The 24431-nt window shown below is 47.6% G+C and overlaps 1 protein-coding gene across 6 annotated transcripts in view; it reads left to right on the top strand.

Annotated features, from left to right (window-relative positions):
• The window catches only part of EFR3B (EFR3 homolog B), a 115082-nt gene that overhangs the window by 75596 nt on the left and 15055 nt on the right, over positions 1–24431 (top strand). For all 6 annotated transcript variants that reach the window (XM_033145221.1, XM_033145218.1, XM_033145216.1 and 3 more), the window contains exons 4-14: positions 512–662; positions 2034–2155; positions 5668–5817; positions 7910–8044; positions 11154–11232; positions 12989–13124; positions 14310–14471; positions 18890–19001; positions 20598–20649; positions 21945–22117; positions 24044–24119. In XM_033145221.1, coding sequence (XP_033001112.1) covers positions 512–662; positions 2034–2155; positions 5668–5817; positions 7910–8044; positions 11154–11232; positions 12989–13124; positions 14310–14471; positions 18890–19001; positions 20598–20649; positions 21945–22117; positions 24044–24119 — 1348 coding nt within the window. The remainder of the gene's footprint in view (positions 1–511; positions 663–2033; positions 2156–5667; positions 5818–7909; positions 8045–11153; positions 11233–12988; positions 13125–14309; positions 14472–18889; positions 19002–20597; positions 20650–21944; positions 22118–24043; positions 24120–24431) is intronic.

Here is a 24431-nt window from a genome sequence, read left to right as displayed (position 1 = left end):
GACAACAGGCATATAAAAGCGGCTAGTAAGCCTGATCTTTATTAAACTGTTGCAACAGTGTCCTCACTCACCACATGCAGGAGGAAGGAGAACCCTGAACAATGGTGCACAAGCCCTTATATGGACTTTTGAAATTTCCCACCCTGTAGCCCAAGACCACCCCCCAAAACATCATACATACATTCCATAAGGAGGCAGTCTACAGCAGAACTCCTGCCTCCCAGGATACCTGATAATGGTCACTGATTGCATTACCTGGGCAGCCTGGCCATTCTTTTGTGATGGTTAATACTTTAGTTCCTGAGTCCAGGTCACAGGCTCACCCTATTCACACACAAATACTCCCTTAAGACAGGATTTCTGGGACTGAATAAAAAGCCTCTTCCCGAGTTCCTTTGCACCCTTTGGTGATGCTGAGCATTGCCTTCCCTTGCTCTCCTTCTAGCCCAGTAATGGATGGAGTTGATTCTAGGGTGCTATTGCATTTCACTTTCTCTGCCTGCCACTTCAGGTACGTCTGCATTGCGATGGAAGCCCTGGACCAGCTACTGATGGCTTGCCACTGCCAGAGCATCAATCTTTTCGTGGAGAGCTTCCTGAAGATGGTGGCAAAGCTGCTGGAGTCTGAGAAGCCGGACCTGCAGATCCTCGGCACGAACTCTGTAAGTGTTGCGAGATCCGGGAAGTGATGCATACGAGAAAGAGGTGCAGGTGGCAGACTTGGCTTCCCTCCTCCTCAGGGACATGGCTCGGAAGGGTGGCTAAGCAGCGGAGCAGTAAATTTTGTGAAATTTATACACCACTTAGAACTGTAGGGTTGGGAGGGACCCCCAAGGGTCATCAAGTCCAACCCCCTGTAATGCAGGCCACCCCATGGAAGGTGGAATACTATGTCCAGTTCTGGGCGCCACAATTTAAGAAGGATGTTGACAAGCTGGAACGTGGGCAGAGGAGAACGACCAGCATGACTAAGGGTCTGGAAACCAAGCCTGATGAGGAACGGTTGAAGGAGTTGGACATGTTTAGCCTGAAAAAGAGGAGACTGAGAGGAGATCTTCAAATATCTCCAGGGCTGTCCCATGGAAGATGGAACAAGCTTGTTTTCTCCTGCTCTGGAGAGTAAGACTCAAGCCTATTGATATCAAGCAGGTCCCTATTGGGGCACCTGCTAAAAGCATTCTTGCTTAGATGAGCCTGTTTAGAGGCTGAGAAAATTGATATGAATTTCACAACTACCAAAGCTAAATTTCCCTTTAATTCCCTCTTAAAAACAATAATGACACAAGAGTCTTCTTTTAAATGTAATAAGACTACTTACGTTCAGTTCACAGTATGATCCTGAAGGCAGGCTTTAGCTTGTAGTTACAGAAGAGAGTGTGGGCTCATCCCATATGGGGATTGAGCCCATGTGCTGCTGGCTGAGAGCCAGCAGACAGCAAAAGGAAGACGGCTGTGTGACTGGCCCTTTTATAGGGTCTCCCAGGGTCACACCCATCTACCTGTTCACACGCAGAGGGAGGATGCTCCAGACCAGGTGTCACAGGAAGTCCTCCTGGCTGCAGCAACATCCCCCCATGTATCCACTCTGGGCAAACAGGAAATGTTGTATTTGACTGCTACAGTGATGTCACATCCTACAGTTTTGTGCACCGCCATCATGTTCTGGAAGGCATGCTGCCACACTGAACCGAGTAAGGCTCAACCGGCAGTAGTTGAGCAAGGGAGAGGGGTGCATTGCAGGGGGTTGGACTAGATGGCCTTTGGGATCCCTCCAAACTCTACAATGCTGTGATTCTATGGAAGGCTCCCCTGAACGTTCCTCCTTCCTCAGAGCTGCCACATACTCTTGAATTTTTCCAGCTCTGTACAAAGCCTTGCAAATCCAGCTCACACAGACAACTCCACTCCTTGTGGAAAGGAAGATCTTGCGTATTTTGCCACAGAGTGAGAATTGGGCAAGAGCGTTGCATTTTTTAAATTCATGTCTCCCACCTCTTTCTCTGCCACCCTACTCCCTGTTTCCCCACCTGCAGTTTGTGAAATTTGCAAACATCGAGGAGGACACCCCGTCGTATCACAGGAGCTACGACTTCTTCGTCTCTCGCTTTAGCGAAATGTGTCATTCCAGCCACGACGAAATGGACACCCGGACAAAGTGAGTACCAGCTGGATTCATCCATTCAACCATTCATCCATCCATCCATCCACTCCATTTTTATCTCACCTTTTCCTCCAAGCAGCTCAAGGTGGTCGCATGATTCACCAACTCCCCATTTTATCCCTACAACTGGCTGTCAGGGTCTTACCTAGTGAGCCTCAATGGCCTAGTCAGGATTTGAACCCTGGTCTCCGAGGTTCTCGCATCATAAATTTGTAGAGTTAGAAGACACCCCAAGAGTTATCCAGTCCAACCCACTGCAATGCAGGAATCTCAACTAAAGCACCCATGACAGATGGCCAGCCAACCTCTGCTTGAGAACCTCAAATGAAGGACAGTCCACAACCTCCGGAACGAGACAGTTCCACTGTCCAACAGCTCTGACTGTGGAAATGTTTTTTTGTGTACGTTTCATCAGAATCTCCTTCCTTGTAACTTGAAGCCATTGGCTTGAGTTCTCCCCTCCAGATCAGGAGAAAACAAGCTTGTTCCCTCTTCCATGTGAGATTCTTGAAGATGGCCATCTTATCTCTTCTCAGTCTCCTCTTTTCTACGCTAAACCTACCCAGTTCCTTCAACCGTTCCTCATAAGGCTTGGTTTACCACTCTATTCTGCCTTGGTCAGACCACACTTGGAATACTGTGTCCAGTTCTGGGCGCCACAATTTAAGAAGGACGTTGACAAGCTGGAATATAGGCAGAGGAGGTCAACCAAGATGGCCAGTGGTCTGGAAGCCGCCAAGCCGTAGGAGGAATGGTTGATGTATTTGGGTGTGTTTGGGCTGGAAAAGAGGAGACTGAAAGGAGATAGGAGAGCCATCTTCAAACAAGAGGGAGCAAGGCTATTTTCTGCTGATGCAGAGGGGAGGACCCAAACCAATGGATTTAAATTGGCAGGGGGTTGGACTGGATGGCCCTTGTGGTCTCTTCCAACTCTATGATTCTATGATTCTATGAAATTACAAAAACGGAAATTCCGACTCAACCTCAGGAAGAACTTTCTGGTGGTAAGAGCTTTTTGACGGCTCCCTCGGAAGAGGGAAGGCTCTTTCTCGATGGAGGTTTTTAAGCAGAGGTTGCGTGGCCATCTGAGAGGGATTCTTCAGCTGCAAGGGAGTGGACTAGATGAGCCCTGGGTTCCCTTTCAGCGCTACAATTCTATGCAGCAAAGACCCACAGGAGGAGGAGTAGCTTCTGTCATCTTGAAGAAGCCAGCTCGAGTCCTTCCTTCCCTCTGGTTCTATTTCTTGCCGGAAGATCTGTGCCAAACCAGTTCTGGATGCGGGCATCCCTTTCGGACTCATTGAAGGCGAACCTACCCCTAACAGGAGATTGCCGCCTTTCCCTTTCGACGGGGGCGACTCCTTCCTCCCCGAAGGATTAATTACGAGGAGCAGAGCCAGATGAATGCTGCTTACCACGACCCGAACTCCTCTCTGCTCCTGGCACTTTCAAAGAAACAGCAGGGGCTTCCTCTCCCCACCCACCCCTCCGTTCCGCCCCCCAAGGAGAGTTTCTGTCTTGGATCTCATTCAGGGAGTGCTCCCCGCAACCCAGCACACAATCTCCACCTGCAATTAGCCTGCCAAAGATGCCTTTTAAATGCCTTGTCCCTCCTCAACAAATGCTGGGTGCCGTGGGGCGGGGGCAGCTTTTCAGAGGGATAATGAATAGCCAAGGCCAGGCGCGGGTGTTGAATCAGAAGAAGGTGCCTCTAGGGTGACTAACTGTCTCAAAACTAGCACGTCTTTTGTTTCCCTGTATGGTTCCTCTTGAATTTTTGGGTCTGTAGAGCACTATGGCATGTTTGCACCCAATTAAACCTCCTTGGCAGTAGGTGTCGGTTCAGCTTAATGCAGCGGTGGTGGAGCCCCCGGGGGCGGTGGGATTTCCAGGGGGTGCTAAGAGGTAAGGTTGCCCGTGTATATTATAGAATCAGAGAATATTAAGAGTTGGAAGGGAGCCAAGACTCATCTAGTCCAGCCCCCTGCAATGCTGGAATCTCGGTTGAAGCATCCCTGACAGATGGCCACCCCACCTCTAATATTACTAATATTAATATTACCGGTACATACATCCCAGTAGTAATGTATGGAAGTGAGAGCTGGACCATAAAGAAGGCTGATTACCAAAGAATTGATGCTTTTCAATTATGGTGCTGGAGGAGACTCTTGAGAGTCCCATGGACTGCAAGAAGAATAGTTTGGATTTGATATCCTGCTTTTCACTACCCGAAGGAGTCTCAGAGCGGCTAACATTCTCCTTTCCCTTCCTCCGCCACAACAAACACTCTGTGAGGTGAGTGGGGCTGAGAGACTTCAGAGAAGTGTGACTAGCCCAAGGTCACCCAGCAGCTGCATGTGGAGGAGCGGAGACGCGAACCCGGTTCCCCAGATTATGAGTCTACCGCTCTTAACCACTACACCACACTGGCTCTCAAGAAGATCAAAGCAATCCATTCTGAAGGAAATCAGCCCTGAGTGCTCACTGGAAGGACAGATCCTGAAGTTGAGACTCCAGTACTTTGGCCACCTCATGAGAAGAGAAGACTCCCTAGAAAAGACCCTGATGTTGGGAAAGATGGAGGGCACAAGGAGAAGGGGACGACAGAGGATGAGATGGTTGGACAGTGTTCTCGAAGCGACTAGCATGAGTTTGGCCAAACTGTGGGAGGCAGTGGAGGATAGGGGTGCCTGGCGTGCTCTGGTCCATGGGGTCACAAAGAGTCGGACACAACTAAATGACTAAACAAACAAACAAAACAAATATTCCTGATATTATCGATGGTAGTATTACTGTTGCAGCTGTTTCGACTGGTTTTGCAGTCCCAGGGTTGTGGAAGAGATAAGGAAGTGCTGATCGTTCGAGCAAATTATCATACCAACCAAGGAAGAGCAGTTGACTCTTGCGAAGCCCACAAATAAAAAACCTCTGTTGATCAAAGAATTTCAGAGTTGGAAGGGACTCTGAGGATCATCTAGTCCAACCCCATGCAATGTAGGAAAATGCAGCCACCCCCTGCGGGAATTGAACCTGTGATCCGTGGCATTATCATTACCGCACTCTAACCAACAGATGCCTCTAGGTCCAGCTTTTTCTTTGGAGATTTAAGATCGGTGAGATGCTGCAAAAGAGCCTTCCTCATATTCCCTGGAGATCTAGTAACTGAGAAGTTATTAATCTCTTACATAAAAAAGAGGAAAACATATTTTTTAAAAAAACATCGGTTTAAGCAGAGCTTGCATGGCCATCTGCCATGGATGCTTTAGCTGAGATTCCTTGCATTTCTGTGCTTCTGTGATTCCATTCCCTAAGACTCAGGTTCGAAATAGTTCTGTTGCCAAGAGTTGGGTGCAGAGGAGAAGGCATAGCCCTAAATGTCTGGAGGACTCCAGTTTGGGAAAGGCTGAACTGGAGGCCAGAATTCTAGGTAGGTAGCAAAAAAGAAAAAAGAAAAAAAGTCTCTCTCTCTCTCTCTCTCTCTCTCTCTCTCTCTCTCTCTCTCTCAGAATCCGGATGTCTGGGATAAAAGGTCTCCAAGGCGTGGTGCGGAAGACAGTGAACGACGAACTTCAAGCCAACATTTGGGACCCTCAGCACATGGATAAGATTGTCCCTTCGCTGCTCTTCAACCTTCAGCATGCGGAGGAAACTGAAAGGTGAGGACAGAGAAGTAACTTTCCGCCCTGGGGAATCCTGGAGTGGGAATGCTGTCAGAGGAGCGGCTAGATCAGACGACAGAGTCCAGCTTCTTTTCTAATCTAGAAGCTTTATTTACAAGGCATAAAATACATTCCAGGAGAGACACTCGGCATTTTGCCTTCTCCCTTCTCCGGCCAAAAACGAAAGAAAGAAAGATACAGAAAACAACAAGTATCACATTACACAGCATCCTCCGGTAACGCTTTTCCTCTTGTGGGTGGGACGAGCTGGTTGAGCTTGTTAACTCTGAAAGCTCCAAACCTCTACAGGCATCTATCAAATAACTGAAGCCTCCTTTCAGGAGAGGGGGCGTGGCTTGTGCTCTGCACATGAAAGGCCCCAGGTATGATCTTCAGCATCACCAGGTATGCCCAGGTAAGGCAGCTGACCGAAACCTTGGGCAGCTGCTGCCAAAGTAGAAAATAGTGGGCTCAGTGAGCCAGTGGCCTGTCTACCTCCAAGGCAGCTTCCTGTGTCCCTGTGAGCTCAAAATTCTCCATCCATCATGGAGGTGGTCCGCTGCATCTCTGTGTGAGTCGTTGTTCTGTCTTGCCTCTCTCCGGTCAGCTTCCGTTGGGGGCGAGGTGCGAAGTTATCCTTCCGCATCTGTGCATGGGGTGGGATTGCATTCATCCCCTCACTTCCAGTGCAGCTGGGTTGCAGAATGACCCAGATGAGGGTACCCGTTGGGTCTCTGTATGCTGTGTTTGATCCTGCCTCTTTCCTCTGATGAGCCACGACATATGGCTTGTGCAGCGAAATGTCTGCAGCTGGGTGGCTTCTTCCTGCTCCACATTCCCAAGATTACCGTATTTTTCGCTCCATAAGATGAACTTTTTTCATCCTAAAAATTAAGGGGAAATATCTGTGCATCTTATGGAGCGAATGGTGGTCCCTGGAGCCGAATTGCCTAGGGGCCAAAAGCAGATAGTGCTTTTTATTTTACAAAGAGAAAAAGGGGTGTTGAAAGGACCCTGCTCAGCAGCTGATCAGCAAGAGATCGGGAGAGAGATAAGAGTCCCAGCTCACTTTCAGCCCCGCCCTCCATTGTTGAATGTGCTGCAGAGGGAGGTTGTTTGTTTCCCCAGCGACATGTGACTGGCTGATTAGATTATCTGTCTGGAAACTGTAGAAATGGCTCCCTTTCCTTTAGAAGCTGCAGAAATGTGAGTTAAACCCCATAAAAAGGGGGCTTTTCCTCTTTGCTTTCCCCCCTTTGCAAAAGGAGCTTTGCTTTTCTCCCTTTGCAAAAAAGCTGCAAAACTTTTAGTTGATCCTCAAAAAAAAACAAAAAACCCAGGGCTTTTCCCTTTGCAAAAAAGCTGCAAAACTTTTAGCTGATCCTCAAAAAACCAGGGCTTTTCCCTTTGCAAAAAAAGCTGCAAAACTTTTAGCTGATTCTAAAAAACAGGGCTTTTAGAGGAGGAAAACCAGAAAAAAAAATTTCTTGTTTCCTCTAAAAACGAGGTGCGCCCTATGATCCAGTGCGCCCTATGGAGCGGAAAAATACGGTATGTCTTTCTGGGTGTTTTTTGGCTCCAGTTTACTGGCAAGATCAGCTTACACTAAATACACCCACTTGACTTCTTCGATCTGTGGAGCTGGCACTGCCTCAGGTGCTACCTAATACCGATGGACATTATGTAGGAAATAAATCTTTTATTGTGACAGCATTTATCCTCTGGAACTCCCTGCCTCTTGAAATCAGGAAGGCGCCTTCGCAGTAAACTTTTCAGTGCCTGCTAAAAGCATGTTTTGTTTAGGCAAGTCTACCCAGACATGCAGAATTATGGTTGCCTGATTTAATTTGTTTTCAGTTTGGTTGAATTTTTGAAAGCGTTCGTACTGACAATTTTATTGTTTTATTCTCTTTGGGGTTTTTTTTTTTAAATTAAGGGATGTATAAATTTTATGAAATAAATGCTTCAGCCATTTGGAGGAGCTTTCCAAACAAAACCCAGAAAGAGCTGTGGGCGTGCATTTTTTGCGCTGTGCAGGTGTCCAGACCTGGGTCTGAATTGAATCTGTCTCTGCACTCTTCTCCTCTAGCCGTTCTCCGTCTCCCTTGCAAACAACCGAGAAGGAGAAGGAGAACCCAGCAGAGCTGGCTGAGAGATGCCTGAGGGAGCTGCTGGGCCGGGCAGCTTACGGAAACATCAAAAACGCCATCAAACCTGTCCTCATGTAAGTCCCCGATGATCCTGCATCGCTCCCCATTGAACTTGCCTCAGTGGTCCCATCAGGGTGGGGGGTTGGTTTCCCTAACCAGAAGAGCGGGGGTTTGTGGGATGTGATACATAGATAGCAGTCAAGTACAACATTCCTTGTTTTCCTAGAGTGGACATGCAAGGGGATGTTTGGCCCAGCCAGTCGGAACTTCCTGTTTCCTCCTGGGCTGGAGCACCCTTCCTCTTGCATGTGACTAGAGGTGGGCATGACCTTACCTGTGCACGCCTTTACCTGAAGGAGTATCTCCACCCCCATCGTTCTGCCCGGACACTGAGGTCCAGCGCCGAGGGCCTTCTGGCGGTTCCCTCGCTGCGAGAAGCCAAGTTACAGGGAACCAGGCAGAGGGCCTTCTCGGTAGTGGCACCCGCCCACCAGGTGTCAAAGAGAAAAACAACTACCAGACTTTTAGGAGACATCTGAAAGCAGCCCTGTTTAGGGAAGCTTTTAATGTTTAATAGATTATTGTATTTTAATAATAATAATAATAATAATAATAATAATAATAATAATAATAATTTATTTGTACCCCGCCCATCTGGCTGAGCTTCCCAAGCCACTCTGAGCGGCTCCCAAATGAATGTTAAAACAATACAGCGTTAGATATTAAAAACGTCCCTAAACAGGGCTGCCTTCAGATGTCTCTTAAAAATAGGATAGCTGCTTATTTCTTTGACATCTGATGAAAGGGTGTTCCACAGGGTGGTCTCCACTACCGAAAAGGCCCTCTGTCTGGTTCCCTGTAACCTCACCTCTCACAATGAGGGAACCGCCAGAAGACCCTCGGCGCTGGATCTCAGTGTCCGGGCTGAATGATGGGGGTGGAGACGCTCCTTCAGGTATACAGGACCGAGGCCGTTTAGGGCTTTAAAGGTCAGCACCAACACTTTGAACTGTGCTCGGAAACGCACTGGGAGCCAATGTAGATCTCTCAGGACCGGTGTTATGTGGTCCCGGCGGCCACTCCCAGTCCCCAGTCTAGCTGCCGCATTCTGGATTAGTTGTAGTTTCCAGGTCACCTCCAAAGGTAGCCCCACATAGAACACATTGCAGTAGTCCAAGCGGGAGATAACCAGAGCATGCACCACTCTGGCGAGACAGTCTGCGGGCAGGTAGGGTCTCAGCCTGCATACCAGATGGAGCTGGTAGACAGCTGCCCTGGACACAAAATTAACCTGCACCTCCATGGACAGCTGTGAGTCCAAAATGACCCCCAGGCTGCGCACCTGGTCCTTCAGGGGCACAGTTACCCCATTCAGGACCAGGGAGTCCCCCCCACCCACCTGCCCCCTGTCTCCCAAAAACAGTACTTCTGTCTTGTCAGGATTCAACCTCAATCTGTTAGCCACCCAGTGTGACTGGGGAAACCCAGCCAGATGGACGGGGTATAAATTATTATTATTATTATTATTATTATTATTATTATTATTATTATTATTAACAAAACCACAAAGGCACACAGCCCTCCTCCCTCTTTTTTCCATCTTCCTTTCGCCGTGTGAACTGCAGTGACTGCCAGTCTGCAGTCACTGGGATTAACCCCCGCCCCCATATGGGGTAGATCCACATGTACATACTTTGTAACTCAGTCTGCCTTCAGGGATCCATCTGTGAACTGAATGTGTGAGTATACTTTCAACAAGATTGTGGCGTGTTTATTCTTTTAAGAGGGATATAAAGGGACTAACCAGGAATCTAATATTAAGAGGCTTAAACAAGCCTGCAACCAGTTTTCCACTGTGCCTTTAAAAGGGGAATTTAAAACTCGGCTAAGTTATACAACTTGCTAGCGCCAATTAGGAAGGATATTAATAAACAATATATCCTCTCCTGGCTCCCTGAACATTCCCACAGGCTCTGCATTTGGCAGAAGCAGGCGCAACTTCAGAGGTTGAAAGCACAGGCTCCATCCAGTTTCAACACTTTATGACTCTACTCATAAAGTAAAGAAAATTAATACTCTTCTCAGCTGCATCAGTACCAGTTTCTGGAAGCCACAGGAGGGGAGATCTCAATTGCTGGTTTCCCACAGGCATCTCCTTGGCCACTGTGAGAACAGGATCTCAGACAAGATGGGCTGCTGGGCAAATCTAGCTACAGGCCTCTCCTTGTGTTCTTTCTAGGAACGGCTAAATAGAGCCTCCATGTGCAGAGGCAGTTGACATGGGATGCCGCAGGCAGACAGCAAAGGAAAGCAGCAACCTTCATGTCCTGCTCATGGACTCCCCAGACATCTCCGACCAGCCACTGTGTGACGCAACGTGGAGGACCAGGTGGTCCTTTGGTCTGAGCTGGCGGAGTTATAATATAGGGAATAGGCGCCTGTTGCCTCCCAAATGTTGGTGGACTACAATTCCTATCATTCCTGACCACTGGGAGTCTCAAAAACACCTGGAGGGCTGCAAATGCTCTCTGTCGCCACTTGGATATTTGCATGCCCCCCACCCCTCTTTCTCTTTCACTGGATCTACAGCCAGGGAAAGCATGCTATAAATTAGCCAGAAATTAATTCGTTATAACAAAAGAAAAAGAACCCTACGGAAAACCGCAAAGAAAATTCTTTTGCTCTCTAGCGCCATCTGGTGTTGCATGTCTGTAACACATTCAAAACACTGTTTCCTAAGTAATGTAGCTGAGTCCTTTGTCCCTCCCTCCCTCCCTCTCTGACCAGCTATTATTGGCTGGAATCCTTAAATCAATTTTCACACGAGAAAAGGCTAATCTTGGATACAGAGAAACCGAGCCAGCAGGTTAAAAAAAAAAATTCAAACAAAGAAACCGAATCGTTGGTTGAATTTTGAACGCGCGATAGATTTGCTTCTGTAGTTCTGGTGGTGATTTCTAGATTCCCAGGGAGAAGCCGATTTGTTTTCTTCTCCGAGAGCTGGCTGTGTGCGTTACCTGCCTTCCTGCAACCACCTGCCATGGCCTCTCGCCTGACGCTCTGGGACCAGGGACCGTCCTCCAGCTCACCTCCAGATGCTCCGGCATGTGTGCGAGAGCAGGAAATCCAGATGTTTTCTGGGTGCCTCTGCTAAACGGTGTCCTTTCCCTTCTTTCCCAAAAGCCACCTGGACAACCACACGCTGTGGGAGCCGAAGACGTTCGCCATCCGCTGTTTCAAGATCATCATGTACTCGATCCAGGTGAGAGTCGCCGCGGGGAGAGGGCTTCTCCTTCCCGCGCTGAAAGTGTTAGAGATTTCAAAGTGCCTACGTGCAGAAAGTCAGCTATCTACCTTTTGGCAATTAACTGTTGGCTGAAAGCCAAGATCTGCTCTCTCTCCAGACCCTTAGCAACAACTTGTGATTGGTTAAGGAGTTCCTAAAGAATGAGCTCTGTGTGAGAGCTGTGTGGGGTGTGTAGTTTTGGTTAATGAAGGTTGAGAGAGAGAGAGACAGAGAAGGGAGGTTTTACTTTTGTTTCTTTTATTTCCAAAGTCTGTACATAGTAACTTATGGACACTAGTTGCTTCAATAAATACTGTACAGTGGTGCCTCGCAATACGAAATTAATTCGTTCCGCAAGACTTTTCGTCTTGGGGAAATTTCGTCTTGCGAGGCACCGTTTCCCATAGGAACGCATTAAAATTTATTTAATGCATTCCTATGGGGGGGAAAGTCCGGGGGCCCCTTCCGACCGGCACCGGAGCCACGCCGCGCCGCGCCGCGTTTTAAGGCTGCAGCGAGCAAACAGCACCGCTGCTGTTCGCTCGCTGCAGCTTTAAAACGCGGCGCGGTCCGGTGCCGGCTTACAGTGGTACCTTGCCAGACGAATTCGTCTTGCGAAAAAGAGCCATAGACAAATTTGTCTTGCGAGTCAACTAAAAACTCGCAAAACCCTTTTGTTTTGCGAGTTTTTCGTTGTGCGAGGCATTCGTCTTGCGGGGTACCACTGTATATAGTTATCCAAGTGAGTTTGCTGAGTTCCTGCGTTGTGCTGCCCAGTCAATGCTCTACAGCCAGAAGCTTCCAGAAAACCTGCGTTCACTCTGCTGCGTCCAGGACTACGTTATTTCCTGACACTAAATCTTAAGAGACCAGGTTGCACTTTCCCGAGGGACGGAGCTCCTCTGCACACACAAAAACCCGTCGTTTCAACCCTGTGGGGTCCTGCAAACCACCTGCATCCTGTAGGGACTGGTTTTAGTAAACTATTGTTCATCAGGATGGACTCAGCTGATGCGGTTGTTCTGAAATAATAGCCGGTTAGGAAGGACTGCCCAGAAGCAGAAACAAAGGTTTAGCCATCTCACCCCTCACCTTTCCCTGCAAGACCTATCAGCTGATCACCCATTCCCACCACCCTTCTGAGTAATACCCCTCCCCACTCCCTCACTATATTTAAGGATCTGGTGACTTCTGTTTCAGTGTATCTGAAGAAGTGTGCATGCACACGAAAGCTCATACCAAGAACAAACTCAGTTGGTCTCTAAGGTGCTACTGGAAAGAATTTTCTATTTTGTTTAATCATTAACCTGTGTGAAATTGCCAATAAAAGGGTGCCCGTGGGCGCCTGCTCGTGGTTGCCTTCCTGTTGATACCCTCCTGTCCGCTGCGTTGTTCTTTGCCAGCGCAACAGCAAACAGGCCTTCCACAGGGGCTGTTGACATTCCATTCCCATATCTTACTTTCCTGTCCCCGGAACATCTCAAGGAGATGGTGGATTTGAACTCTAGCCTTAACTCAAAGCAGACATAGGCAAACATACTGGCTGGCCATTGGTGCCAGGTAAGATTACATGTTCACATAAGGAAAGTGTAAGGGTTACAAAATGCAGGCATGCAGGAATCCTTCATCAATGCATTCTGCCTAGAAGATCAAATGCAATTAATACTGAATCCGTTAGGACAAAATCTGGCATCAACACCAACATCTTACTTTCTTTTCTCGCCTCTTCCAGCCCCAGCACTCTCACCTCGTGATCCAGCAGCTTCTAAGCCACTTGGATGCCAACAGCAGGAGCGCGGCCACAGTTCGGGCCGGGATAGTGGAGGTCCTGTCGGAGGCGGCCGTCATCGCAGCCTCCGGATCGGTTGGTAAGGAGCCAGGGTGGGACCCCCGAGAAGGTGCTGTCCGAGGTCCGAGCGTTGCCCGCTCCCAGCAGATAAATCTCTAGCCACTCGCCTGCTCCAAAGTATAGCAGTGTTGGAAGAATCGGGGCAGGCCAAAGAAAGCCGTTCTTTGCGTGTCTGAACTGTGGAACTCGCTGCTGCAGGAGGCAGCGATGGTCACCAGCCTAGATGGCTTTGAAAGAGGAGCGGAGAAATTCCTGGAGGAGGAGAGGGCTATCGATGGCTACTAACAGGATGGCTCTACTCTGTCTCCACACTTGGGAAACTACTGATCCAGCAGGCTGTTCTTATGATATTATCACTGGCAAGGCACTGACGAGTCAGAGATCAATCCTAGACAAATCAATGGGAAATACTGATGGGGAGTTTAGCCTGGAGAGGCATTTATAGGTTTTTTTTTTAATTCATTTGTTGCATATCCACCCCAGCTATTTTTCCAAGGATCTCAAGGTGGTGGGTTCGGTTCTCCCCACCCCTCCTCAGTGAATCCCCACAACACCCCTGCGAGGTAGGTTAGCCTGAGAGCTCGGTGACTTGCTCGAGGTCACCCCCAATGAGGTTGGGGGGGGAGCATTTGAACTCCGGCACTCTAACCACTGCACCACGCTCCCTCATAAGAACAGAAACTGGGCTAAAAGTAAGCAACTGCTGTCTCAGGTCCAAACTAGACCTTTAAGCATTTGGGGATTGTTTTTTGGCTGCAAAGGGACCATTGAGGGCTGTTTGATCCATTTTTTTGACAGTTGTATCAGGCTTTATGATTTATGTGTGTACAGAATTAATTATTATTATTATTATTATTATTATTATTATTATTATTATTAATCATTTATACCCCACCCATCTGGCTGGGTTTCCCCAGCTCTGTAACAAGAATAGATAGATAGATAGATAGATAGATAGATAGATAGATTGTTGTTGTTGTTCAGTCGTTCAGTCGTGTCCGACTCTTCGTGACCCCATGGACCAGAGCACGCCAGGCACGCCTATCCTTCACTGCCTCTCGCAGTTTGGCCACAGATCAGAGCAGTTGAGTGAGCCTATCACAGACCTGTAGAATTGGAAGGGGCCCCCGAGGGTCCTCTAGTCTGACCCCCTGTGCTGCGGGATTTGCAGATAAGACTCTGACGCTCTGTGCGCTTCTTCCAGGGCCAACCGTGCTGGAGGTCTTCAACACCCTCCTGAGGCAGCTGCGCCTGAGCATCGATTACGCCCTGACAGGCAGCTACGATTGCGCCATCGCCGGGGGCAACAAGATCATCAAGGAGCACGAAGAGAGGATGTTCCAGGAGGCCGTGATCAAGACCACAGGTATGCAGGGCGGGGGGAAGCTCCAAGCCTTTTCCTCCTCCTCCCTCTTAGCAAAAAGATCATAGCTCAGGGTCCTTTGCATGCAGGAGACCCCAGGTTCAATTCCCAGCGTCGCCAGATCTTCCTCTGCCCGAAATCCTGGAGAGTGGCTGCCAGCCAGTGTAGTCAGCACTGTCCTGGATGGACCAATGGTCTGGCTCAGTGAAAAAAGCAAGTTCCCGTGTGCACATTTCCCCCAATTTTTGTGCATATTTTTGATTGGGGAGCAGTGCAGTGTGAAAGGCCCATGTCTGCGTATTGTTTCAGGAAGTTTGAATCGAGTAGATCTATTGCATTTCTATGCGAGCAGAACCAGAACAGGAAAAATAAACATTAGGAAGAACGTTCCGACAGCGAGAGCTGTTTCACCGCGGGACAGACGCTTTCATGGGAGGTTTCTAAACAGAGGTCAGAGGGCCAACAGTCAGGGATTCTTTCTTTTTCGTTGTTTAAATTTTTTGTTAAGGCTTTCCCAAATACAGTAAGATGTAGAAAACTGATATAAATTTAAAAGAAACAGGGACGTAAACAGCGACAGAAGATAAAAGGGGAAAGAGAAAAGGAAGAGAGAGAAAGAGGCAGGAAGAGCAAATTAAGAGAGAGAGAGAGAGAAGAAAAGGAAAAGAAACAGAAGAGAGAATGGGAAAAGAAGAAATAAAGAAAAGATAAGGACTTCTGATTTTCCATCTGTCAGCTACATAGAAAAAGGTTATTTAAGACATTCGGTCCATGATAACATCCCTCTTATACACTTTCTTTTAAACAAAATTTCTTAATATAAAGTCAGGGATTCGTTAGCTAAATGTTTTCATTGCAGGGGGTTGGACTAAATGACCACCGGGGATCCCTTCCGAATCTACTACTATTATTATTATTATTATTATTATTATTATTATTAGTATCCTGCCCATCTGGCTGGGTCTCCCCAGCCACTCTGAGCGGCTTCCAACAAAAATCAAATACATTAAAATATCACACATTAAAAGCTTCCCTATACAGGGCTGCCTTCAGATATTTTCTGAATGTCAGGTAGTTGTTTATTCCCTTGACCTCTGATGGGAATAACAATACTGTTATTCTATTGATTTCTCTGCCATCTGTGCTTATGAGCCTCCTGGGGGCAGGGGGGAGAGGGCTAGCAGTAAGATCAAGTGCCAATATATTAATTAATTAATTGTAACTAAGAACACAGACAAGGCAAATGAAACAGTCAATGCATCATCAAGGCTGTAAGGACTTGAGTAAAACCCAACTACACAGCAGGACAAAGGATGAAGAATCAGAGGGGAGACTCATGCCTCTATGTACTGTAAAGTGAAAATCACTATTAAACTGTTTGTTAAGCTGCCTGCTTGGAAACCTTGTAGAAAAATGAGCCTGTTTGCTCCTCCGAGGTTTCGAGAGATGAATCCTTAACTGACAGGTCAGAATCCGTCCCCCGAGGCACGAGGGTGAATCAGCTTTCCCCTCGTGTCTTTCCGGAGACAGGACAACCCCAGCCCAGGAGAAGGCTCTGACCTGACCCAGAGTAGACCCACCAAAAGTATTAGCTGGGGTGCAATGATTTTAATGGGTCTATGTTAAACTGTGGAACTCTCTCCCACAGGAAGCTCTGGTGGGTTTAAAAGAGGATGAGACAAATTCATAGAGCAAGGAGAGAGCTACAAATGGCTGGAGGCAGAAATGCTTCTGAATCCCATTTCCTGGAAACTCCAGGACTGGGGAACGCTCTTGTGTTCGAATCCTGCTTGTGGGTTTCCCATAATGGACATCTGGTTGGCCGCTGTGGGAACAGGATGCTGGACCAGATGGGCCCCTGGCCTGATCCAGGAGACTCTTCTCATCTTCTTAACACTTCCCTCTCTCCATAAATCACTTGGGAGCAAATGGGATGGGAGTTTCTAGCGCTGGGGGCAGATAGGAAGGAAGGAAAGCAGAATTTGCTTTCATGCCGCCAGCAGAGGTCAGGATAAGCTCAGGAATAGCCAGAGTCAACGCAGATGGGAGACAGAGAGAGAAGGGAAAGAAATGGTGGGGGGGGGGGTTGCCACTGGAGAATCAAAGAATTGTAGAACTGGAAGGGACCGTGAGGCTCATCTAGTCCAACCCCCAGCAATGGTGGATTCTTTTGCCCAATGCGGGACTCGAACCCACAACCCCGAGATTAAGAATCTCATGGATTCTTTTGCATTTTAAGCAGATAGGCTTTGCAGAGAGAAGAGTACTCTTGAGTGCCCCTGCTAAAAAAAAATGGGGTGGGGGCTTTGTCCAGCATGTCTGCCCTGGTGAGGATTGAACCTGGGGCCACCTGAAAGTTGTAGTGGAGAGTTATGGGATGGGGTTTCACATCTGGCAACCAATGTGCTCCTCGGGTTTCAGATAGTACCTGGGTAAAGGTAATGGGACCCCTGACCATTAGGTCCAGTCGCGGATGACTCTGGGGTTGTGGCGCTCATCTCGCTTTACTGGCTGAGGGAGCCAGCGTACAGCTTCCGGGTCATGTGGCCAGCATGATTAAGCCGCTTCTGGCAAACCAGAGCAGCACACGGAAACGCCGTTTACCTTCCCGCCAGAGTGGTACCTATTTATCTACTTGCACTTTGATGTGCTTTCGAACTGCTAGGTTGGCAGGAGGTGGGACCGAGCAATGGGAGCTCACCCCGTCATTGCGGGGATTCGAACCGCCGACCTTCTGATCGGCAAGCCCTAGGCTCTGTGGTTTAACCCACAGCACCACCCGCATCCAGTGCCTGGGTAGATGAGTCTAAAAAGCCCTCTAGTGGCTATAGTGGCTCATTGACGAGAAGGAATGTTCAGTCGTACCTCGGAAGTCGAACGGAATCCGTTCCGGAAGTCCGTTTGACTTCCAAAATGTTCGGAAACCAAAGTGCGGCTTCTGATTGGCTGCATGCAGACGTTCGGCTTCCAAAATTAGTTTGCAAACTGGAACGCTCACTTCTGGGTTTGCGGCACCTGGGAGCCAAAACGTTCGAGAACTAACCTGTTCGAAAACCAAGGTACGGCTGTATTTCGCATTAGCTCCGGAAGTGTGGCTTCGATTCTGACCAAACTAAGCCTCCTTTGTGTCCGGGGCTTTTCTGACACGTCGGAAATGCGAGGGGCGCATTGTTTGCCAGATGTGGAGTACCTATATTGGCATTATTTTCCGCTCTCCTACCCCTCTGCGACCAATCTGGGGGACCCCTCTAAGCAGATGCCTTTGCTTGCTTGGCTCCAGACCAGCACCCATTCCTTCTGACATGGTTGAAAACTGGGCCGGTTCTTGGGGTGACACAGGGTTTGGCAAACGGAAGTTTGCTTCCGGCGCTCCTACAAACAGCTTCCTTTGCTCCAAAGGAACCCCATACAGCCTCCAGGTTAAAGCACCCCATACGGGAGCTATTTTTCATGGCAAAGTTAGCGGCGCAAGTTTGGACCGGGACCGTCGCTATTCCAGCATTGCAGGGGGTTGGACTAGATGACCCCCAGGGGTCCCTTCCAACTCGACAGTTCGGGATCCTATGATCCTATTCCCCATGGCCGGCGGGAGAGCAGGAAAGCGTCTCGACATCTTGGTGAAATGTTTCTGGCCTGAAAAGAGAGTGCCCCCCCTTCTTGCCTTGGGTGCTTGCTCCCTCTCTCAGGGGCGTAGCAAGGTAAATTGGTACCCGGGGGCAAAAAAAATTTTGTCAACCCCCCTCCCCAAGGCATAGGAAGGTCAGGTGGTACCCGGTGCGGAAAATTTCTTGTCAACCCCCCCCATTGAATCCCCCTCCCCCCGCAAAAATGGTTTTACGTTATTTTATATTTTCTTACAAAGGAATAATAACAAGTAATAATAATAAATAACTTTTATTTATATCCCACCCTCCCTGGCCAAAGTCGGGCTTAGGGTGGCTAACATCAGATACATAACATTGGTATAAAATCAAACAATAATTAAATTACCTCCTAAAAACATCTCAAAATCAAACTGAAGTCTAATTAGATGGCTTTCCACAGGGTTAGGGTTGGGAACAGTAAGTGCTCCACTGAACTGAAATTTCAGCCTTCACGACATAGGAAAACAGCCAAGTGAACAGCTATTTTGGTGGAGGAGGGTCAAGATATTAACCGATAGGCATGAAATAGCTATATAATCCCTAGTATAGTAAGATAAGACCTTCGGAGCAGGCATTTTCAAGAAAAAAATTCAAAAAAAAAATATATTTTTCCTTGATAATTTGTCACCCCCTCCATTATGGAAACCGGGGCGGACCGCCCCCCTGGCTGCCCTCTCTGCCTGCCTGCCTGCCTACTTGTCCGTTCACCCCCATCTTCTCCCCCCCCCCCCGAAGCTGGACCGTCTTGCATGCTCTCTTCCTGCTGTCTTTCTTTAGGTTCGTTTGCCAGCACCCTGCCCACCTATCAGAGGTCGGAGGTCATGCTCTTTATCATGAGCAAGGTCCCTCTTCCTTCTCTGCATCACCCTCTAGACACGGGCAAAGCTGGGTGAGGACACTTTTCTCCTTCCCCCTTTACTCCCCTCTCCCCTTTACCCCTTTTCCTTCCGACTGTTTTACTCTCTCCTTTGCCTTCCCCACCAGCCCCACCCCAAATCCTCTTCCCGCAGTCTGTGACTCCTCTGTTGCAGGGGGTTGGACTAGATGACCCTCAGTGGTCCCATCCAACTTGGCAATTCTCTGACTCCCGCAGTTTCCAGCTACTGGCATTCGGGAGCGTTGCTGCCTCCGACCTTGGAGACAGAGCATAACCATTATGGCCAGTATCTCCTAAGGGTGCCATTTTGTGGGCGCTAAGAGACCACCTTTGGGACGAATTAGAAGCCCATTTCGCTAAGTGCTTGCAGGTACCTGGAGAGATTCTCTGCTCTGTCCACCAAAATGTTGACTTTTAAGCACCACATTTTGTGCCGTTTCCTCAAGATGTCTCAGCTCTGTCTGATGCCAGGAAGCACGTAGCAAAATGGTCCCGATTCTCATTTCTGTTTAAAAATAAACAGCTCTTAAAGGTAAAGGGACCCCTGACCATCAGGTCCAGTCGTGTCCGACTCTGGGGTTGCGGCGCTCATCTCGCTCTATAGGCCGAGGGAGCCGGCGTTTGTCCGCAGACAGCTTCCGGGTCATGTGGCCAGCATGACAAAGCCGCTTCTGGCGAACCAGAGCAGCGCACGGAAACGCCGTTTACCTTCCCGCTGGAGTGGTACCTATTTATCTACTTGCACTTTGATGTGCTTTCGAACTGCTAGGTGGGCAGGAGCAGGGACCGAGCAACGGGAGCTCACCCCATGGCAGGGATTTGAACCGCTGACCTTCTGATCGGCAAGCCCTATGCTCTGTGGTTTAACCCACAGCGCCACCTGGGTCCCTTACCTTGGACTAATAGGAGATGTCTATTTAAATCTCCACCTGGGAGCTGGGAAAATGAGAGGCGACCCTTCAGGAAATTAATTAAAGGCGATAGATGTTTTGATGGGAAGGTGGAAAGAATCAGCCGCATCTCTCTATAAAAGGCTGGAGCCTTAGCAAGTCTTTGGGTTGCTGAAACTAGCCGAGTTTGAGGGTGGGGGACTTTCTGCATATTGGGGGGGTGGGGAAAGAGTATTATTGACAGGGTGAGGGGGGGCGTCTCCCCAGCGGCTCACTCCTCCAACTCAAGATTCAAATTATTTGCAATTACTTTGGAAAATAATAATCAGCATTTAAAAACCAAGCCAATTGTTTAGAAACGGCTTCACGAGCGTAGTTAACAAGCAGGCTTTGTGGCGTTAGTTTTAAAGAATTTACTGAAAAAGCTATTTCTTAATTTGTCCGTCAGTGCTGGGAAGTTTCCCTGTAACTCAGACATGCCGCCTGAGAAATAAAGATGCCGTTAGCAAAATTGCAGAGGGTGTGGGTGTGTGTACTTTTTTAGACTGTGCAGCATAGGCACCATCACTGCAAAAGAGAAAATGAGAAAGGCGGAGCTTATTTCCTTTGTCACCTTGCACCCTTCAGCAAAGGAAATTCTGTTTCCGTCGCTCCGTGATTTTGAGTCAGCTTCTCAGTCACCACTGCCGATCTTTAATCTCAACTTTTGCCTCTTTAGGGAGAATCGGAATCGGCTGACGCAAATCATGCTGCTGAAATCCCTCCTCCAGGTAATGCAATATGGCGTGGGGATCGTGGTGGATCGTGACATGCATTAATCCCAGAATCTGGGAAAGCTTCCCTACAGCATGTGTTGGAGCTGAGCTGCCGTGGAGCGCCCTTCCGACTCTGTGATTCTTTTAAATAATAATAATAATAATAATAATAATAATAATAATAATTAAAATTACCTTTACAGGTGGGTAGCCGTGCTGGTCTGCCATAGTCGAAACAAAATAGAAAATTCTGAAGAAGTGTGCATGCACACGAAAGCTCATACCAAGAACAAACTCAGTTGGTCTCTAAGGTGCTACTGGAAAGAATTTCCTATTTTGTTAAAATTACCTTTATTATTCATCAATTTACATATAACTCCGACAATACACACCACAACATAGACATAGACACACCCTAGACATCATAGACACTAACTTCCGATTCTTCTCGTTGTGCTATTTACACTTTGTTAAGCTATACACATTTCATTATTATTATTATTATTATTATTATTATTATTATTATTATTATTTTACTTTCCCATTTTATATCCGTAAACTTTTACTATGTACATTCTCTATATTTCAAGATTCATTCTAGGTCTGCCAGGAGATTAACATTGTAATTTTTAAAACAATTTTTATTTTGTTTTGACTATGGCAGACCAACACGGCTACTTACCTGTAACTGTAATTTTTAAGATATCCTTTAAATAGCATCCACTCTTTATTCACTTTCTGTACTGAATTCCCTCTTCTTCTCCCTGTCGCTTTGGCAAGTTGTAAGTGTTCTATCGTCTTCGCTTGCCAGTCCGTTTTTGTGGGGATGTTCTCACCTTTCCAATTCCTTGCTATTAAAATCCTAGCCCAGGCATGGGCAAACTCCGGCCCTCCAGATGTTTTGAGACTACAATTCCCATCATCCCTGACCACTGGTCCTGTTAGCTAGGAATGATGGGAATTGTAGTTCCAAAACATCTGGAGGGCCGAGATTTACCTATGCCTGTCCTAGCCGCTGTGGTTGCATACATAAAGAAGGGTCTATGGTTTTCCTTAATTTCCCATCATCCCTGACCACAATTCCCATCATCCCTGACCACTGGTCCTGTTAGCTAGGGATGATGGGAATTGTAGTTCCAAAACATCTGGAGGGCCGGGATTTGCCTATGCCTGTCCTAGCCGCTGTGGTTTCGTACATAAAGAAGGGTCTATGGTTTTCCTTAATTTCCACGGACATAATACCTAACAGGAAGGCTCTGTGATTCTGTGAGGTTGGCGCCGGTTAACTGAGATCTCTGTGGACCCTGCAGGTCTCCACCGGCTTCCAGTGCAGCAACATGCTGACGGCTCTCCCCAGCTCCTTCCTGGACCGGCTCCTGTCGTCGGCTCTGATGGAGGACGCAGAGATCCGCCTCTTTGTCCTCCAGATCCTCATCAGCTTCATCGACCGCCACGGGAACAAGCACAAGTTCCAGACCATCAGGTGCGCAGGCCTTGCCCTCCGTTTGCAGGGGGGCAGGATGGGGCACGGGAGCCCGGGTCAACTTCGTGGGGTTGCAGCAGGACCCTAGACCAGCGGTGGTGAAACTTTTACAGACCGAGTGCCCAAACTGCAACCCAAAACCCGCTTATTTTTTGCAAAGTGCGGCAATTTACCGTATTTTTCCTTGTTGTTGAGCTTTTGTGGGGGGCAGGGTTGCCGATAGTTGTTGAGCTTTTGGGGGGAGGCGCTGTGGGTTAAACCACAGAGCCTAGGGCTTGCCGATCAGAAGGTCGGCGGTTCGAATCCCCGCAATGACGGGGTGAGCTCCCGTTGCTCTGTCCCTGCTCCTGCCCACCTAGCAGTTCGAAAGCACGTCAAAGTGCAAGTAGATAAATAGGTACCACTCCGGCGGGAAGGTAAACAGCGTTTCAGTGCGCTGCTCTGGTTCGCCAGAAGCGGCTTTGTCATGCTGGCCACATGACCCAGAAGCTGGACGCTGGCTCCCTCAGACAATAAAGTGAGCTGAGCGCTGCAACCCCAGAGTCAGACATGACTGGACCTAATGGTTAGGGGTCCCTTTATCTTTACCTATAGAGAAAAATACAAAATATTTTCCCTTTTTAATCTAAGACTTGGATCTAGCTGCAATAAAAGCATAAAAAGGGGAAGGGAGAGAGAGAGAGAGAGAGAGAGAGAGAGAGAGAGAGAGAGAGAGAGAGAGAGAGAGAGAGAGAGATTGAAATAGAGGTTAAAAGAGAAAGACAGAAAGATAAGAGAAAGTAAAAAAAAAAAATCAGATTCTTCATCTGTCCACTTTATAAAAACAACATTCACTTTGTCCAATCCAACACCCAAAAAAGCACTGTCAAGATACAGGCTCGATTGTAACCCTACATATGGCAAAATTTCTGACCTCAGTCCTGACACAATGGATTGTTATATAAAGAGTTTGAAATTTTAATTTAACTTTTATCATATTCTATTCAGCTGAGCACTTTTTAAAATCTAATTTATTCTTAGTAATTGTAAACCAGGCTGCTCTGCTCTGTTTCTGTTTTTGGTTGTTATCTATATGGGCTTAAAGCCGAAATGAAATGAGTTGAGTTGTTTTCAATCCTCATACCCAAATATAATTATTTGGTTTTTCACGCAAAAAGTCTGTGAGAGGTTTCCAGTCTTTAACAAATGTCAACAATGACTTTTCTCTGACTAAACCTGCCAGTTTCCCCAGCTCAGCTCATTGTCAGTTTTCCAGGCTGGATTTGATATAATCAATCTTATTTAAATCACGATTTAAATCACTAGTCAGTAAGGCTCAGGGTGGATTTTAAAAAAAAATCTGATTTAAATATAAAAATTCTGATTTAAATTTTTAAAAATCTGATTTAAATAAAAAAATCTGATTTAAATAAAAAATCTGATTTTTTAAAATTTAAATCTGATCTTTTTTTAATCCACCCTGAGCCTTACTGACTAGTGATTTAAATTGTGGTTTAAATCAGTTTGATTTAAATCAAATCCACGCCGATCCTCCAAAGTTGGTAATTTCTTCTTCACTTTCCTATCAAATTAGCGGGCTACCTCCTTGGACGGATGATGCCAGAGACATTTCATCCAAGGTCTTAATATGCTCCTGGTGGAAGCTAAAGAAAGTTTTTGCTGTGCCTGTGTTAATTCTCCTTTATTGCATTTGCAACCCCCTATTTTCTCAGGGGGGGGCATGCATAGTCCTCCCCCCCCTCGTCATTTAACCCCCACAACAGCCCTATGGGGTAGGTTAGGCTGAGAGTCTGTGCCTGGGGCGAGGTCACACCCAGTCGAGCCTCGTGGCTGAGTGGGGACGTCAACCTCGGTCTCCCGGGTCCAGCGCTGCAACCGCTATGCCACGCTGCCTCTCGTTTCATCCTTTGCCATTTCCCCGCACAGCACCATCAGCGACATCTCCATCCTGAAGCTGAAAGTGGACAAGTGCTCCCGCCAGGATACCGTCTTCATGAAAAAGGTACGGGGGGGGCGGGGGGAGGCGCTTGTGGGTTTGCAAGACTTGCAGGTAGAAGGATGCGAGCCAGACAGGTAGACAGGTAAACATCAACAGGGAAAAAATAACATCATTTCTAGCACTTTCCATGTACAACGCCGTTTAATAATAATAATAATAATAATAATTTATTACTTAAACCCGCCCATCTGGCCGGGCGTCCCCAGCCATTCTGGGCGGCTTCCAACAGAATATTAAAAACACAATAAAACACCAAACATTAAAAACTTCCCTAAACAGGGCTGCCTTCAGATGTCTTCTAAAAGTCAGAAAGTT

The sequence above is a fragment of the Lacerta agilis genome, chromosome 3, assembly GCF_009819535.1.
Source record: "Lacerta agilis isolate rLacAgi1 chromosome 3, rLacAgi1.pri, whole genome shotgun sequence".
Lineage (NCBI taxonomy): Eukaryota > Metazoa > Chordata > Lepidosauria > Squamata > Lacertidae > Lacerta > Lacerta agilis.
This window is presented reverse-complemented; position numbering and strand designations above follow the sequence as displayed.